At 37.7% G+C, this 16,656-nt stretch overlaps 1 protein-coding gene across 6 annotated transcripts in view; it reads right to left on the bottom strand.

Annotated features, from left to right (window-relative positions):
* The window catches only part of CP (ceruloplasmin), a 56,962-nt gene extending 40,752 nt beyond the window's left edge, over nt 1-16,210 (bottom strand). For 2 of the 6 annotated variants that reach the window (XR_009351085.1, XM_059163812.1), the window contains exons 1-6: nt 15,846-16,205; nt 8,126-8,373; nt 6,317-6,529; nt 5,384-5,557; nt 3,246-3,500; nt 2,048-2,219 (exon numbers count right to left, since the gene is read on the bottom strand). Coding sequence is in view for 5 of the 6 variants with exons in the window: in XM_059163812.1 (XP_059019795.1) it covers nt 2,048-2,219; nt 3,246-3,500; nt 5,384-5,557; nt 6,317-6,529; nt 8,126-8,373; nt 15,846-15,988 (1,205 nt within the window). In the remaining variant the exon portion in view is untranslated. Of the gene's footprint in view, nt 1-2,047; nt 2,220-3,245; nt 3,501-5,383; nt 5,558-6,316; nt 6,530-8,125; nt 8,374-15,845 lie in introns of all 6 variants that reach the window. The other 4 variants (XM_059163808.1, XM_059163809.1, XM_059163810.1 and 1 more) reach the window with 3 other exon arrangements.
* Between the last annotated feature and the right edge of the window lie 446 nt (nt 16,211-16,656).

The following is a 16,656-nucleotide window of genomic DNA, read 5'->3' as shown; positions in this document are numbered from 1 at the left end:
TCCCAGAGCAGTGGGAAAGCTCTGAAAGATGTGAGCATTCAGGAGTAGTATTTTAAGAGGATCCCTCAGGTCGGGGAAAAGTAGACAACTGTTGGAGACATTTAGGATACACCAAGGCAGTACATAATGAAGAGAGAAGGAGGGAGTGGTAACGTGGGGAGTCAGGGATGGTGCTCAGGTTTCAGGCTTGACTGAGGGATGCACAGTGATTGATACTATTCACACAGAGGAGGAAGCTCAGACATACGGGGAAGACAATAGGTTCAGATTGGACATACTGATTTGAAGGGACCTCATCCAAGTGGGGTGTCTTTTAAACAATTTTAAATGCAAATCTACAATTTACAAGATGCAGCTTTGGAGTCATTGCATCTGGATGTCAGTGTAGACTGGGACCTAAACATCTGCTTCAGGAATCACAGACCTGGGTGGAGGCAGGCCTGGCCATGGACATGGCATGTGTCATTGAGTAAGCTACTTAACATTTCCAAGGAGCTTGGGGGCAAATAAAGCTCCCCTTAGGAGGTGATGTTTGAGCAGGGACTTGAAGCAGGGGTGTGACATAATCTCATCAACGTTTTGGAAAGCTTACTTTAGGTGCTTTATAGAGAATGGATAGTAGGAAAGAAGTCTAAGCAGGGAAGAACAGCTGGGAGGCTGTGGAAGTTATTAGAAATGGACAGTAGTTTCTGTGAATCTAAGGATACTGTCATGAGAGTGAAAAGAAAACCTATAGAACGGGAGAAAATATTTGCAAACCATATATCTGGTAAGAGGTTAATATCCAAAATATGTAAGGAAGTCATAGGCTTTAACAACCACTACCAACAAGAACAAAAACAAACGACCCAATTCAACAATGGGACTTGAGGACTTGAAGAGATGTTTCTCTGAATCATCAACAAGAACATGAAAAGATGTTCAACTTCACTAATCATCAGTAAAATACAAGTCAAAACCATAATAAGATACAACTTCACAACCAATAAGATGCCTATTATAAAAAAATGTGAAATAAATATTGGCAAGGAAGTGGAGAAATTGGAGCTCTTGTACATTACTGGGGGAAATGTAAACTGGTACAGCCACTGTAGAAAACAATATGGCTGTTCCTCAAAAAATTAAAAATGCAATTGTCACATGATTGAGCAATTCCATTCCTGGGATGTACACAAAAGAATTGAAAGCAGAGATGTAAACAATATGCTCATCCTTCCATGTTCATAGTTGCATTATTCACAATAGCCAAAAATGGAAACAACCCAAATTTTCATCAACAGACAGATGGATAAATAAAATGTGATACATGTGTAAAATGGAATATTACTGAGCCTTGATGAAGAACAAATGCTACGACATGGATGAACCATGAAAACATTTTGCTAAGTGAAATAAGCCAGACAAAAAAGGACAAATACTCCCATCATCCCACTGGTATTAAGTGCCCAGAATAGGCAAATTCATAGAGATAGGAAGTAGAAGTTATCAGGGATTAGAAAGCTACTATTTAATGGATGCCATCTTTCTATTTAGAATGATGGCAAAGTTCTAGAAATGGATAGTGTGGATGATGGTACAATTTTGTGAACGTACTTAATACTGCCGGATTGCACAATGCTGTATTTTCTCTTATTTAAAAAAATTAATTAATTAGCCAATTAATTAACTAATTTTTATTTGACTTCAATTAGCGAAAGTATAGTGCTGTATTTTCATGAAAGGAAAGCTAATGCATTGATCAGCCTCATTATACTTGGTATTTTCTAAGGAATTTGTTAAGTATCTGATAATTTTTAAAATCATTTTCTTTCATGAACTCAAAAGTCATATTTCTAAAGGGAGACTCATACCAAACACTTCAATAAATATTTAGCAGTGTAGTTACTCAGTTTCAGGTACCAGTTATAATGTTAATTCCTGATTCCATCTTTTGTGGATCTTTCTTTCTCTTTCTCTCTCTCTCTCTTTCTTTCTTTCTCTCTTTCTTTCTACTTTCTTTCTTTCTTTCGAGTCCTATTTTGAAATAATAGTCTTTTTCCTGAATTACCTTCCAGGGGCTGTTAAGTTTTCTTTGGTGAAGATGTCTATTCCAGAAGGTGCATAGTTCCAGACAATTTCCTCAGCAGCGATGTAGTAATGTCTAACATGTTTCCCACGAATATTGTCCTCTGATGAAGGCTTGTTACAGTCTTGGACCTGGAAAAAGGCCTGGAGACCAGCTGAAAGCCACATGGAAGGAGACATTGGTTAATGGAGCCAGTGGTTTTTCCCTCCTATTGCCTTGTAAATACTGCCAGTGAAATAACAGAAGGGAATTGAAGAAATGGACAGCTAGAAACAACACTAAAAATTAGAGTAAACTGCAGTAACTAAATTACTGGTGGAAAATTCAAGCAGTAAAACTTCTCTATATGGCACAGAAAAGAGATATTAAACACTAGTATTATTAAAAATGTGGTACTAATCTTTGTGGTTTCACTTGGGAGGTCTTTTGGTGGGAAATTTGGGACACATTAATAGATAATTAATGAAGAGAGGTTTGGCCTCACTTCATATTTTAAGGGCCAAGGTGGAGTGGAGGAGGAGGAATAGAACGAGCATATATGATTATTGTTCTCAGACAATATCAAAATGGTTATGTTCCCAGTGTGTTGGGTCTTCTGAGGCCAAGGTCATATTTAATAGGTGAGGTTATGTCTGAAGGTCAGAGTTAACATACCAAAAGACCCAGGTTAAATTTAATTTCTTCAGTAGATCAATATTACAAACTAGTATTTTTTTAAGAACTAAGAATGTTCTTATATTGAAGAGATAGAGGAGGAATTTAGCTAGTTAAACCAAGGAACAGCTGGACTTCAAAGAACAAAGTTGGTTATATTTGATAGAACCAAGAAAAAAAAACTATCTTTCAGCACCACATGCAAATCTTCTGGCATTTACGATAATGTGTATTTTACAAAGCTGAGAAGTTATATAGGGAATTAAACTTTTAGGACAGGAGTACACAATCAGAACCAGTTGTTATTTTCCCCGAATTAGTACAATTTCACATTTTATTACTTTATAAAATTCTAGTCTTTCAGTCCCTTTTATTACATTATGATGCATACTGTCATAGGAATGAAATTACATTACCAGTTCAAGGTTCAGATTATTCCTGATTCCCCATAATTACCTCATTAGTGGTGTAACTGAGACATGATGCTATTTCAGCTGACAGCTCATTTTGGGTAAAGATGCCTTACCTTTCAGGTGGTTAAGATTCTGACAGCTAAGCATCCATTCTCCAGGATTCTGGGCCACCATGAAAGCTTCGAAGAGGGTAGCAGGAAAGAGATTGACTGTATCAATTCGGTAGTTCTTATTAGTCAACACCTGGCCGTGGAAGAAGGCTGCATGCACATCCACTTCATTACCCATACCAAAAAGGTACCATCTGACTCTGTCCTCTGCACACATGGAGAGTCCCGGGAGACTTCCGAAAACATATCCATTCACAGCTGTAAGCCAAGAACAGAGATTGTGACTCACAGACATTGGTGCCTGGGACAGTAATAGTTATCTCTATAGAAACAGAATGAATTTGGGATGGAAAATACATGACATATATCCTGTTGCTATTCCTCCCTCCTGTACCCACATCAGACATCACTAATAAATCACAGCGCTCTTATTTTAGACCTGAATTCAGCCTCAGGAATTTTGTCAACACAGCATTAGTAGATGAACATAACACTGAAGATGAAACCTGTTTTCTTTCTCCGTTAGGAGCTATCCTCATTAATATGTGTATTTATAAATACAAATATGTGTTTATATTCATACACATACAAAATGTCTACACATAAATTTTTTAAAAGACTGAAGCTTATTTAGTAATCAATCATGTATCATATTGACAGGGGTAATATGAATGGCTTTAATGTTTTCTTTCTGCCTATCAGAACTCTGCCAATTTTCTACAGTGAATATGAATTACTTCTGTAATAACACGAGGAAAGCTTTTTTCTTTTCTTTTCTTTTTTTAAAAGATTGGCAGAAAAAATTAGAAGAGATGTGGAGGAGGAAAGAAGAAATGCAGGGGAAGGATTGTAGGCACCAGTACCAGAGCCACAAAGCCCTAAGTCCAAAGGCAGGGTGATGTAAAGCCTTTTGAAGAAATTTAGGATCACTATTCAAACTCGGTGGTCCTAGAAGTACGGTGAAAATTGCTTCTCAGTAGCACCATGAATTATACAACAGCGGTACAACCAGACTGACCCAAACTAGATGTTTGAGTATCTTTTTCTATTTTTGATTACTGCAGAACAGAGGCAGGATTGAAGTATAGAAAGAGGGCCTTCCAGCCAGAAATAAGCAAAAGTTGGTGAAAAAATTCTGTACTTTGTTAGGCAGTTATTTTTCTGCTTTGGTAGTTATTTTTTGTATTACCGATTTGAGTAAAGATTATTTTGAAGAAGCTAAACACAAACAAAATCTATACTTCTTGGTCTAGTTGATGTTAAGAGACGTGATTTTTTTAATGCAAATTCTGAGTGATAGAAAACTTTACTAAGCTCATTATTTTGTGTCTGGGGGCACAATTAAGAGCTAAGGAGAAACGTAGGCAATAAACAAAGCATTTCTAGAAGAAATAAAGTGAATTAAAAGTTAGAAGAAAAATGATGCAGATGAAAAATGTATGAGTAAAAGAAATACCTTGTAGAAGTAGTGGTTTGAACTATTTTCCTAAATACAGTTCAATGCTTTATGATATAAGTATAATTTTAAGCATTTAGTTTAATAATTTTAGGCTGCCTCAAATAATTTTTGGGATGAGTTTGGAGGTTAAACAAATATATAAATAAGTATAAAATGCATATACATTAAACCATAATTGATGATGTTTTCTACTTATTAGTTTGGGAATAATTTGGTGTATCCAGTTTTACTAGGCACAGAGTTTTGATTTGATCTAGCTGAATATAAAGTTGCACATTTAATATGCCTTTTTATCAAGGCCATACTAGAAACACACAACTTAGTGATGCCCGGGTGGCTCAATTTGTTAAGCATCTCTCTTCATGTAAGTAAGTAAGTAAGTAAGTAAGTAAGTCTTTTCAGGTAACTCATTATCCCAGGTCATGATCCTAGGGTCTTGGGATCCAGCCTGCTTGGATCCCAAGCATCAGGCTGCTTGCTCAACAGGCAGTCTGCTTCTCTCTCTGCCTGCGGCTTCCCCTGCTTGTGTTCTCTCTCTCTCTCTCTGACAAGTAAATAAGTAAAAATGTTAAAAAAAAAAAAATAAAGAAGCACACTACCTATTCATGTGAAGGATAAACCTAGCAGACCTAATAGATCAAGAAAAATAAGACCAAAATTAAAACATCTTCTATAATCTTACAATACATCCTGTTACTCTCCTGGAAGTCTTCATCATCTTTGTCAACTTTCTCTGGTTCAGAGCAATAGTTTTTAATGTTGTCATCTAGGTACCAGCTGAGATTTTCATCCACCACAGAAAACATCACCACAAATTCTTGGTCAATATTTTTTTCTTTTTCATTATCCAGAGAATCTGAAGTGAAAATTACTATTTTAGTAGAAGTTAATCTTTAACATGTATTTTTAGCAAGTGATTTATAGCTTTAAAGATTTATTTTTCTTATAAAGCACAAATCTGGATTAGTCACTTCTGTTTTACAAACATGAAAACACCAGGAAATTTTATGGTCAGTGTCCAGGGCATGGAGATCCTCATATATCTGAATATCCACTGACCACATAATTATTCAATACTCTTTGGCAGATGTAAAGGTTGGAATTTAAAGTTGTGTGTATATGTTCTGGTCCCATAAGCTGAGACAGTAAGTCTTTTCAGGTAACTCATTATCCCAGTAAGAATTAGGTTTCAAGCTACTGAATTATGTCATCTTTGTCATGATGCTAGAAATAGATACTGTGATCCTGTATTGACCAACACAGTACAGATAGCTATAGAACTATCACCACGGAGTGCTGCTAAGGGGGTCACTTTCAGTAAAGTCATACATCTCTTCAACATCACTGTTGGAAATTACATAGAGCAAAACCTATCTTCCAGGAAAGCATGTTTCTTACTGTTTAGCAATGTGTGTGAATGCTTGTTCCATTTATCCCTTCTTTTTTTCCTGTCTTGCTGTTTCTTTCCTTTTTTTCTGGATTCACCCCCCACACACACACTCAACCTTACCTACTCAGTCATAACACAGAAGAGTTGACTTATAGTTAAAAAAAACAAACTGCCCCGTCTCTTGCCTTTTGGTCATACATTGTGATCAACAATGAAAAAAAGTACCTTTTTTACAGATTATTAAGGGTCCGATGAGTCCTGAGGCAATATCTTTTGGAGCATCAATGTGGGAATGGTAAATCCTGGTCACACAATTGCTATCTTCCTCACCAGGACTCTGGTCTTCGGTGGCATCCAATACGTATGTGTACTGCTCGCCTGGATACACTTTGTCATCTGCTTTGTGAAAATCTGTCGTGTTGTCAGGATAGATGGCCCCTGGGAAGCAATATGCAATAAAGTTACAATGTGAATGTATTTGAACTTAAATGAGAGAATAGATGCTCCATTAATTTTTTCAGCAAACATTTATACAATTTCTAGTATGTGCCGTCTTGTGTATCTGGTGATGTCCTGTTTGGACACAGAGTAAGAGGCTAATGACTAAGGGGTCTGGAAGCTTCACAGAAAATTTGGTCATTATTATTTTTTATACTTACTGAATCTTAAGGGAGTAGTAATAGAGAATAGTGACTTTTGGTTTACAATTTAAAGAACGACTTTTGCTTTGGGGTCATGGTATGGAAGCATGAGCAAAATGGCTACTCTCTATTATAATTTGGAACATCTTATATGATATCAAATTTATGCCCATGAAGTGACTACAGATTTTTAAAAATTTTGTACTTTAAATTTTGGAAATTTCCAGAAACATGTAAAAGCCGAGAAAATAATATAATGAACTTCCACGTACCTGTCAATTGAACTTTAACAATGATAACTCAAGGCCAATCCTTATCCCTATACCCTCACCTACTCTTATCTCCATCACCATCGAATTATTCTAAAGCAAATTCCAGGCATCATATAATTTCATTCATAAATACTTGAATATGTACCTCTAAAGGATAAGAGCTCTTTTTTCTTCTCACAGCAACACAATATAACTACCATAACTTAAAAATGAGTAATGCCCTAATATACCATTAAATCATAAAAAAAGAAATAAGACAGCAGTCAACCTCCATGTTAGGAACATATTTGTTTGTTTCAGAAGAACAAACAAAGATATATGGTCAAAATAATCACCTTCTAAAGCAATACCTCTTTAAAAAAGAAAATTAATAATAAAAAAATCTAATTTTATTTTCATTTCTAGACTTAATCCTTGTAATTTCAGTTAGCATGGCCTCCGCATTTTTGCTTATGATAATATCTGATGTTCATTGAGTTATTATTATGTACTATTGTCACTATTTTATATATGAGGACATTGAAGCACAGAGAATTTAAGAGAATTTAAGAACTTGCTTAAGATCACTCAGCCAATAAAAGTCAAAGCTGCACTTGAAACTTGGTCTATTACTTTCAGAGCCCTTGCTCTTATCCACGACAAAACACCACCTCTTTCACTCATCATTACCATCATTGAGTACTAAAAATGAGTTTATCCCAAGTTAGAACGGTATGGGACAAAGGCCACAGTATGTTCACACATAGGAACTTCAGAGGTGAGACAATCCCTCTTTCAAGTCCTGTTTCCTCCCTCTGGATGTTTGCCTTTTCTAGGCCTTAATGCCCATTGCCTAGTTCTCTCATTCTCTTTGACTGGGAGGGAAGTCCTCATTCTCACTGACTCACTCATTCTATCAGTCTGCCCAGAAGTCCCCTTATGTTCACACTTGAAAATGCAAGCGCAATCGAGGGAAACAGCCTTATTATGATGAACCAAAATACTTGTTAATAAAATCGCTTAAAGCTAAATGACACAGTGATAGGTCTTATCCCAGAGGGGAAACCATAATTTACAAGTTAAAAAAGTGCTCCTACAGAGAAGCTAGAGGAAATTCCAGCTAGAGTATGAGCTGAACTTACCCTCATGTTCCTTACGGTAAGTTATTCCGTGAGGATGAAAAGTGTAGGGTCTAGAGGCAAAGTTTTTTAAGTGTACATAAACATTATCTCCAGTTTCAGCTTTGATAATAGGGCCTAAAAACCCTAGCCAGATGGGTTTTTCTAAAACCGTTGTAAAGGTTTTGTCTGTGTACTGAAGATAAAGAGCCTTCTTATAGATCCTTCCAACTCTATTTGGGCCATTTTGAAGATAGACATCGGAATGCTCCCTGCAAAGGAAAAGAAGACAACTCTATCAGAAGCCATCATTTCAGGGGATAACGTTATAATTATAACATCTCATGTGATTAAAGAGAAATTAATAACCACATCACATGAAATGTTTGCCTATTGTTGTATGGACGCTTCCCAAAAAATGGAGAGGAGAGAGGGTACTCATCCTGTTATTTTAACTGTGAGGCGTCCCACCTCAGGTGTGTAGCAGAGAATCATGTGTGAAGGCACCATAAAATATGGTATATCTTACCAGAGTATTTTTCTACAGGATTTTTATGTTAAAACCCAGAGGTGTTATGAAAAAGAATACAAAATTAAAGCGAAATATTAAGATAAAGCAGTTGAGAGTTTACTCACGGTATACCTCTTTCAGCTACTAGAAAAAAACGAGTTTATAAGCAGTTAATCTGGATATTTGAGACTTTGGTGTATGCATATGTTTTGTTTTCCTATATAAATAAAATTTATGATGCTAAATTAGTTTTATTTGTATTTGTATTTCTTTTAGCATCACTAAACCAAGATTAGCATTGATGCATGCAATATGTGTGGGTTTTAAAATTACCTTTGGATTCAAATTACCCTTATGTTCTTTTAATCCCTTGCTACTGAAAATACTTGAACACTGAATATTTACATTCTGCTTAGTGGCTGATTCATAGTTGCTCAAAACTCTTCTAAAAATATTAGCAAATTAAATTATAACCGGGCAGGAAGAGGAGGAGAAAGAAAGACAACAAAGGAAAAGAAAGTGAGTTTGGTATTCAAACATTAAAGTGATGCTTACGTTGTCCTTAACAGAAGGCTCGGGATTGCTCAGGGAGAGTGATTAGTGCTACCCATTGAGGAGGACGCACTTAAAACCTGGACTTTGGCAAGCCCCGCCACAAACAGGAACTCCTCCAGGAGAATAAAAACCGCTAACACTCAAGCTAATGATCTGAGGTTTGTGTTTCTTCCTATGAGTGTGTGTGTGTGTGTGTGTGTGTGTGTGTGTGTGTGTCTTGCCAACATTCACCACAGTGACCTTTGATTCTTACGGTTGCTACTCAACCCCCGTGGCGCCGGAAGTCTGAATGGAGAATAAACTTCGTCTTATTTCCACAGCTGTAAGCTCATCGGAGAGAGTGAGAGAGAGGTTTCCTTCTTTTCTTCAGGAGAAGAGGAGGGCTTGTCTGGGAGCTCTGGACTACTGTTGCTACAGAGTTTAAAGGCCTAGTTGTTCAAAATTCCAGGGTTGCAGCCTAATATTTCTTTTTCTTTTTCTTTTAAATTTATTTGACAGACAGAGATCACAAGTAGGCAGAGAGAGGCAGGCAGAGAGAGAGGAGAACGCAGGCTCCCTGCTGAGCACAGCATGGATGCGGGGCTCCATCCCAGGACCCTGAAAATCATGACCTGAGCTGAAGGCAGAGGTTTTAACCCCCTGAGCCACCCAGGCTCCCCGCAGCCTGATATTCCTTAAGTTTTAATGTGCCTGGGGATCTACTGAAGACCTTAATGCAAGGCAAACTCCTGAGCCCCAGCGCCATTGTTTCTGATGGTACGCATCTGGGCAGGGGCTCAGGCATTCAAAGTTATTAAGAAACACCCCGGTGTGTTGTGTTGCAGGCATTCAGCACTGGGCCGTGGGTAACCTGAATATTGAAGACTCCAAAGTGAAGGGGAAGAGAGCTGCCTAATCCCAGATGCAGTGGGATTTCTTGGGAAGGCGAGACAGAAAGGTGCAGGCTCTGTTTCCAGAACCTACCATGGTAGTGGCCAGGCCAGCGGTATAGTTGCATGAGGACATCTGAATACTTCTGAGAATGGGATCCAGTGAGCGGAGCTGCTTGGGGCTCCAGGGGCTGAGTTCCGGCAGCAGCAGCAGGTGCGGAAAACAGCAGAGCACCATGCCTTGGGTTGACCAGAGGACTCTGACGACGAAGAGTATGTCACTGTAAAATGACGACGCCCTATCTCCCAGATTGCAGGAACTGCAGGATTCTCAAATCGCTCACTGAGAAATGAACCCTTTTTGATGGGAAGGGCGCCACCCTGGGCGTTAGAAAACAAAGAAGTGACCTCTTTTGCTGAGTTTCTCCTAATTGTTTTCATTTTCTAATTGTTTGAGTTTCCATTTCATTAGAATAAAATAGAAAAACGAATTCAGGAAGGCTCAGAGGGATTTCGAGAACATCAAAATGCATGGGAAAACGGCAGGACAGAGGGGGTGAATTCTCCCTCTAACACTGCAGCATTAGCATGAACGGGGGAGTTCTCATAAGCAGATGTTTTAACAACAGCAAAATTCTGAGGCACTGCAGGCTACTGAGATTAAAAGCAGATTCATCCAGTCGGGGCTCTCGTGAGAAGGTTCACTAGAGTACGATTTCCGTGAGGCACACAGTGAAAGCACGGCTCACGGTGCAGAGATGGAGTTCCTCTCTGGTTGCCCCAGCAGGCCCTGGCACACTCAGTCTTACACAAGCCCATCCAGGTCTGAGGGTAAACTTTCTCCAGTGTCTCCTAGTGGTAGGAGATCGGTCCTGATATTTAAATTCAGATTCTAATCCGTGTTCTAAAATGCCCTCTTGATTCACATTTTACGAAGGCCCTTAAATTCTTCGGGCTTCACTCAAATACACTGTGTATTTGTATTTTCTGAGCGTGACTCTGAAACACGTGAGAACATGTCACATCCCATTTCAATAAAATGCAGTGGGTTTTGTCGGAATGCCTTTGTTGCATGGAAGTTCCCCTGTCTTAATCCCCTCCTGATACAGGAGGAGCATGGCCTAAGCCTTGGGATTCACTCTTTGTACCCAGAGATTTGGGGGAGGCAAACACTGCTTTTGAACTAATTGATCAGAAGTTATAACATTTTCAGGGTTTTTGACATTTTGAATTTCTTTTATATACACAGCAATATGTGAAATATGTTTCCCTTCTTTTCTTTTTGAATAAAATTAACTTAACCAAATTGGGAAATATTTCATATCATATGATATGATATTCTGAGGGAGGTCTATTTGATTATGTTCTGTCTCCAAAAGAACATCAAAGGATCATTAGAAGATGTCTATTTAATTTCAAGAGCACAGCTTAGGGACAAGAGTTAGTTACTAGAAGCCTGCAGGAAGTTTGCCAGTCAGATATTCAGTCAAAAGAATCCATTGTAGTTGATCTTTGAACCAGATAATTCACATTAATTGTAGTTCTTCCTGTTGACAATTTTAACAGGCTCTTTTTTGCTCATTACAACCACTAGATACTACCTCCCTGTCAGTAATCACTTCCTTCTTTTTTATCCCCTCAGCTTCTAGAATCCTATAACAATACAGTTTCTGGTAGATTCACACTCAGAAGTGAGTTTTTAATGGTAGTGGAATTAAAAAAAAATTTTATACTGCCTTAGTAAGATAATAATAATGCTACATCCTTCCATAAATTCAGAATGCACTTGAGTGGTCTTGGTTTATGTTTAGGCATAATTACTAAACTGTGGGTAATATATGGGAAAAGTTTCTGGATTCTTGGCTTCATCAGTCGAGACACAGAACATTAGTTTTCTATTGCCAAATAACAAATTATCACATAGCAACTTCAAACAACACCCTCTGATTATATCACAGTTCCGTGGGTCGGAAGTCTGGCACAGCGTGACTGACTTCTCTGCTCAGGTTATCACAAGGCTGACATCAAGGTGCTTTCTCATCTGGAGGTGCTGGAGAAATCCACTTCCAAACTCAGTCAGGTTATTGACAGAATTCAGTTCACTGCGGTTGTAGGATTGACACCCCCACTTCCGGGCTGGATGTAACCAGGCTGGATGTAAGCTGAGGACCTGACCCAGCTCCTCATAGCCACTGTACTCCTTCTCAAGTGACCTCTTCCAAATGCAAGTCAGCAGTATTTTCTTGAATCACCTCAAATCTCTTCTCTTTCTCTTCTTTCACTAGGTATTCTCTGGTATAGATTAGGTGCACCCAGATCATTATCCTATTTTATTTTTATTTAGTTTTATTTATTTATTTGCTTGTTTATTTACTTATTTATTTATTTAAATTAAATGTAGTTAACATATACTATATTATTACTTTCAGGGAGAGAATTTAGTGATTTATCATTTGCATACAATACCCAGGGTTCATTACATCAAGTGTCCTTCTTTTTTTTTTTGTAAAGATTTTTATTTATTTATTTGACAGAGAGAGATCACAAGCAGGCAGAGAGGCAGGCAGAGAGAGAGATAGGGAAGCAGGCTCCCTGCTGAGCAGAGAGCCCAATGCGGGACTCGATCCCAGGACCCTGAGATCATGACCTGAGCCGAAGGAAGCGGCTTAACCCACTGAGCCACCCAGGCGCCCCCAAGTGTCCTTCTTAATCTCCCAGTTACCCCTACACCCACTGCCCCTCCAGCAACCTTTAGATTCCTAGAGTTCAGAGTCTCTGATGGCTTGCCTCCCTCTCTGTTTTCATCTTATTTTATTTTTCCTTCCTTTCCCTTATGTTCATCTGTTTTTTTTTTTTTTTCTTAAATTCCACATGAGTGAAGTGGTATGTATGGTATTGTCTTTCTCTGACTGCCTTATTTCATTTAGCATAATACCCTCTAGCTCCATCCACATTGGAAAAGGCAAGACTTTATTCTTTTTGATGGCTCAGTGGTATTCCATTATATACAATACCACCAGTTTCTCCATTCCTCTGTCGATAGATATCTGGGCTCTTTCCATAGTCTGGCTATTGTGGACATTGCTGCTATAAACATTGGGGTGCATGTGCCCCCTCTGAATCACTATGTTTGTATCCTTTGCATAAATATCTAGTAGTGCAATTGCTGGCTCATAAGGTAGCTCTATTTTGAACTTTTAGAGGAATCTCGATACTGTTTTCCAGAGTGGCTGTAGCAGTTTGCATTCCCACCAACAGTTTAAGAGGGTTCCCTTTTCTCCCCATCCTTGCCAACATCTGTTGTTTCCTAACTTGTTGATTTCAGCCATTCTGACTGTTGTTAGGTGGAATCTCATTGTGGTTTGGATTTGTGTTTCCCTGATGATGAGTGATGTATTTTTTCACGTGTCTGCTTGACTATTTGTATGACTTCTCTGAAGAAATGTCTGTTTATGTCTTCTGCCCATTTCTTGATTGGATTTTTTTGTGTTTTGGGTGTTGAATTTGATAAGACCCTTACAGATTTTGGATAGTAGCCCTTTATCTGCTAAGACATTTGAAAATATCTTCCCCCATTTCATAGGTTGCCTTTTAGTTTTGTTGACTGTTTCCTTTGCTGGGTCATCACCTTATTTTAAAGTCAACTGTACCATCGAATATCATATAGACCATGAGAGTGATAGCTCTTCATACGTACAGGTTCTGGAGGGTTAGGGCCACCTCCAATGTGATGGATAAGGAGATGGGGCCTTTGGTGATATGCCTAGGTCATGAGAATGGAGCCCTCATAAATGAGATTAGTGTCTCATGAAAGAGGTTCCAGAGAGATTCCTAGCTTCTTCCACCATGTGAGGATGCAATGAAAAGGCTATGAACCAGGAAGAGAGCTCTTGTTGGTACCTTGACTTTGAACTTCTCAGCCTCTAGAAAAATAGATTTCTGTTGTTAATAAGCTACCCAGTCTGTGATATTTTGTTCCGACAGCCTGAACAAAGACTGCTGGACATGCTGGTAATCAGAGACAACGAAGGGAAAGACAAATTGTTACCTAAACTCATCTTTACAAAAAGTTTAGTATAGTACTGGTGAAATGGCTAAAGCTCTGTTCAGTAGTCACTGCTCAGATTTATTTTAAAAAAAGATCACAGGCAGAGTGACCAGTGCCCTTTAGAGTTCACATGACTCTAGGCTGTTGCTGAAGCCACAGATTATCAGACCTATGTTGTGCAACTTCCCTAAGCACAGAGGAGACACAAGAGTATTTAAAACCAAAGGAATTCTCTGTCCCCCAAGCCCCCTCCCCCACCATTCTCAATAAACTCCCTCTCTCTTCCCTCACTTCTGGAATCACAGACTTCTTTATGGAAGTATGCTTGGGGCAATGTTTTGCATTTAGTTTATGTCTAGTGAAGCTGATTTGATTTTTGATCATGAATAAGAGCAGAAGAATGGTGGGTGGGAGCATGGAGTATAGCAGTACTTTTTTTTTTTTAATGTGTTTTGTTTCCCTATAGAAACTGCATATAATTTACATTGTATTTAATCAGGGAAAATACTGCCACTATACAAAATAGTTTGGTGAAGTCATGAAATCAGGTCACATTCCCAAGAAGAAACCACTACCTAAAAACCAGACTTAATGAAATTATTGAAAGGTGTATTAGTTTTGTTTGCAATCGGTTATTTTTAGGTCAGAAACTTTTCTTACCGTACCGTACATTACTAAATTAATAACATAATGATTAAATATTATCATCAGCTATGCATTATCTTTTATTGTGAAAAATTTCAAACATGCATAAAATGAATGAGAATAGCATATACCTGTCAACAGAATCAATGAAATTGATTATACACCAATTATGAAAATTAGTATACTTGCTTAGCTATTTTTAAAGATATAATCTTAGGACCTGATGGTCATTGGGTTCATTTGTGCTTTGTCACCATTACAATACATTTTTAAAAGTAGTGAGCATTGGTTATGGTAATAAATATTTAATTAGCATCATTAAAAGTGATGACCTCAGTATAAATTTCCATTATTAAAACATCAAGAATGATACTCTTGCATTTCTGTAGGGTGACTTTTGCTTGAAATAAGGGGGGGAAGGTTCACCTAAAACATGAAAACCTTTAAGTTACACGGTTTTTTTTGAGGGGGGGGGATCACTATAAATATCTCACATGTTTTGTACCTGTGTGATGGACCAAGCACTATACTAAGAGCTTTATATGCAGCCACTCTTCAAAGAACCCTATGAGGTATTTTTTATCCCCATTTTACAGATTAGCAGGCTGAGGCTGAGAGAGACAAATTGAATTAAATGTCCGGTGTCATCCAACAAGTACTGAGCACAGTAACACCATATTTGTTAAAACGGTGTTTGATTTCTATAAATGATGTTTTAAAGGATTAAAAAACATTTTATTCTTACCTACTAGTAATCAATAAGTGGTATGATAAACATAACATTTTATACTGCCATTATTTAAATTAAGAAACTTTTGCATAAACAGAAAATAAGACTGAATCCTGATGAGAGACAAAATAATAACCAGAGGAGATAAGAAGAAGTGCCCGGAGATCCCCTCAGGACTGAGGAGAAAGGAGTTAGGCAGACTTTCCCCCAGCCAAAAATGCCCAGGAATTTAGAGATTTATTAAAGTTTCCTGGATTTCCAGTCCACATTTTGAAGTTTCTATACACTACAAATTAATAAAATATTTTATCTTATTGCCTTTATTTTTTAATTGATAGTTTATAAATTTGGTCTTAAACAAACAAACAAGAAAAATAGTGACTTACTTGTCAACTGAAATAAGTTTCTTCTCACTGTCAGGGGCATAGTCCCAAGTTGTTTCAATAATTCCAATGTAATAATGCTTCTCTTTTGCCCAGGCTGAGTTACTATAGAAAAATAGAAAAATACCCAGCCACAAAGTCTTCATTTTTTTTCCTCTTGGAGCCTAAGAAGCAATGAGGTGAAATCAGAAGCCGGCAATTTTATGCTTTCTTCCTTTGTTTGCTTGATTGACACAGCTTAATGTTGCACAAAAGTAAATTGTTTCGTCAAAGCAAATAACGTTTCCCACTTCAGCTCAGTTCTGGTAAACTCAGAAAGAAAAGTTTTCCGTTGCCAGGCTTCTCTGATTACAAATAAAAAGTCAACAGTTATTGTTGGAGCCGCTAGAGTGTGCATAACTCTGCTTTCTTCCATTTATTGTGTAAATTCCAGGAGGGCAAAAAACATCGCTAAATGTTCCCTTTGTTCCTCGAACAATAAGCCACAGTACAGTGCCCTGCACGCAGTGAACTCTAAAAAATCAGGAGGAAATTATGCAAAAACAGTTTAAAACATATCACTCTTCACTTTTGAAACAGCTAACAATACTTAGTTGCAACTTGGTGATACAAAACATGATATTTCGTGTGCCAAATTTAAGTACCCCACAATAAGAATCTTATTTTGAAGGATTTAAGGATTTATCTATTTTGGATGCTCTGCACTCATCTACATAGGAAGTTTACCATATTATTCTGCATTGCTATATGCAAATAAATAATAGAGCATAATAGGGGTTGATAATTCTGTTTTATCATCAAAGAAATCAGACAT

Source organism: Mustela lutreola, chromosome 2 (assembly GCF_030435805.1).
Source record: "Mustela lutreola isolate mMusLut2 chromosome 2, mMusLut2.pri, whole genome shotgun sequence".
NCBI classification, from domain to species: Eukaryota; Metazoa; Chordata; class Mammalia; order Carnivora; family Mustelidae; genus Mustela; species Mustela lutreola.
The sequence above is the reverse complement of the archived record's forward strand: the minus strand, read 5'-3'. Positions and strand labels throughout refer to the sequence as shown.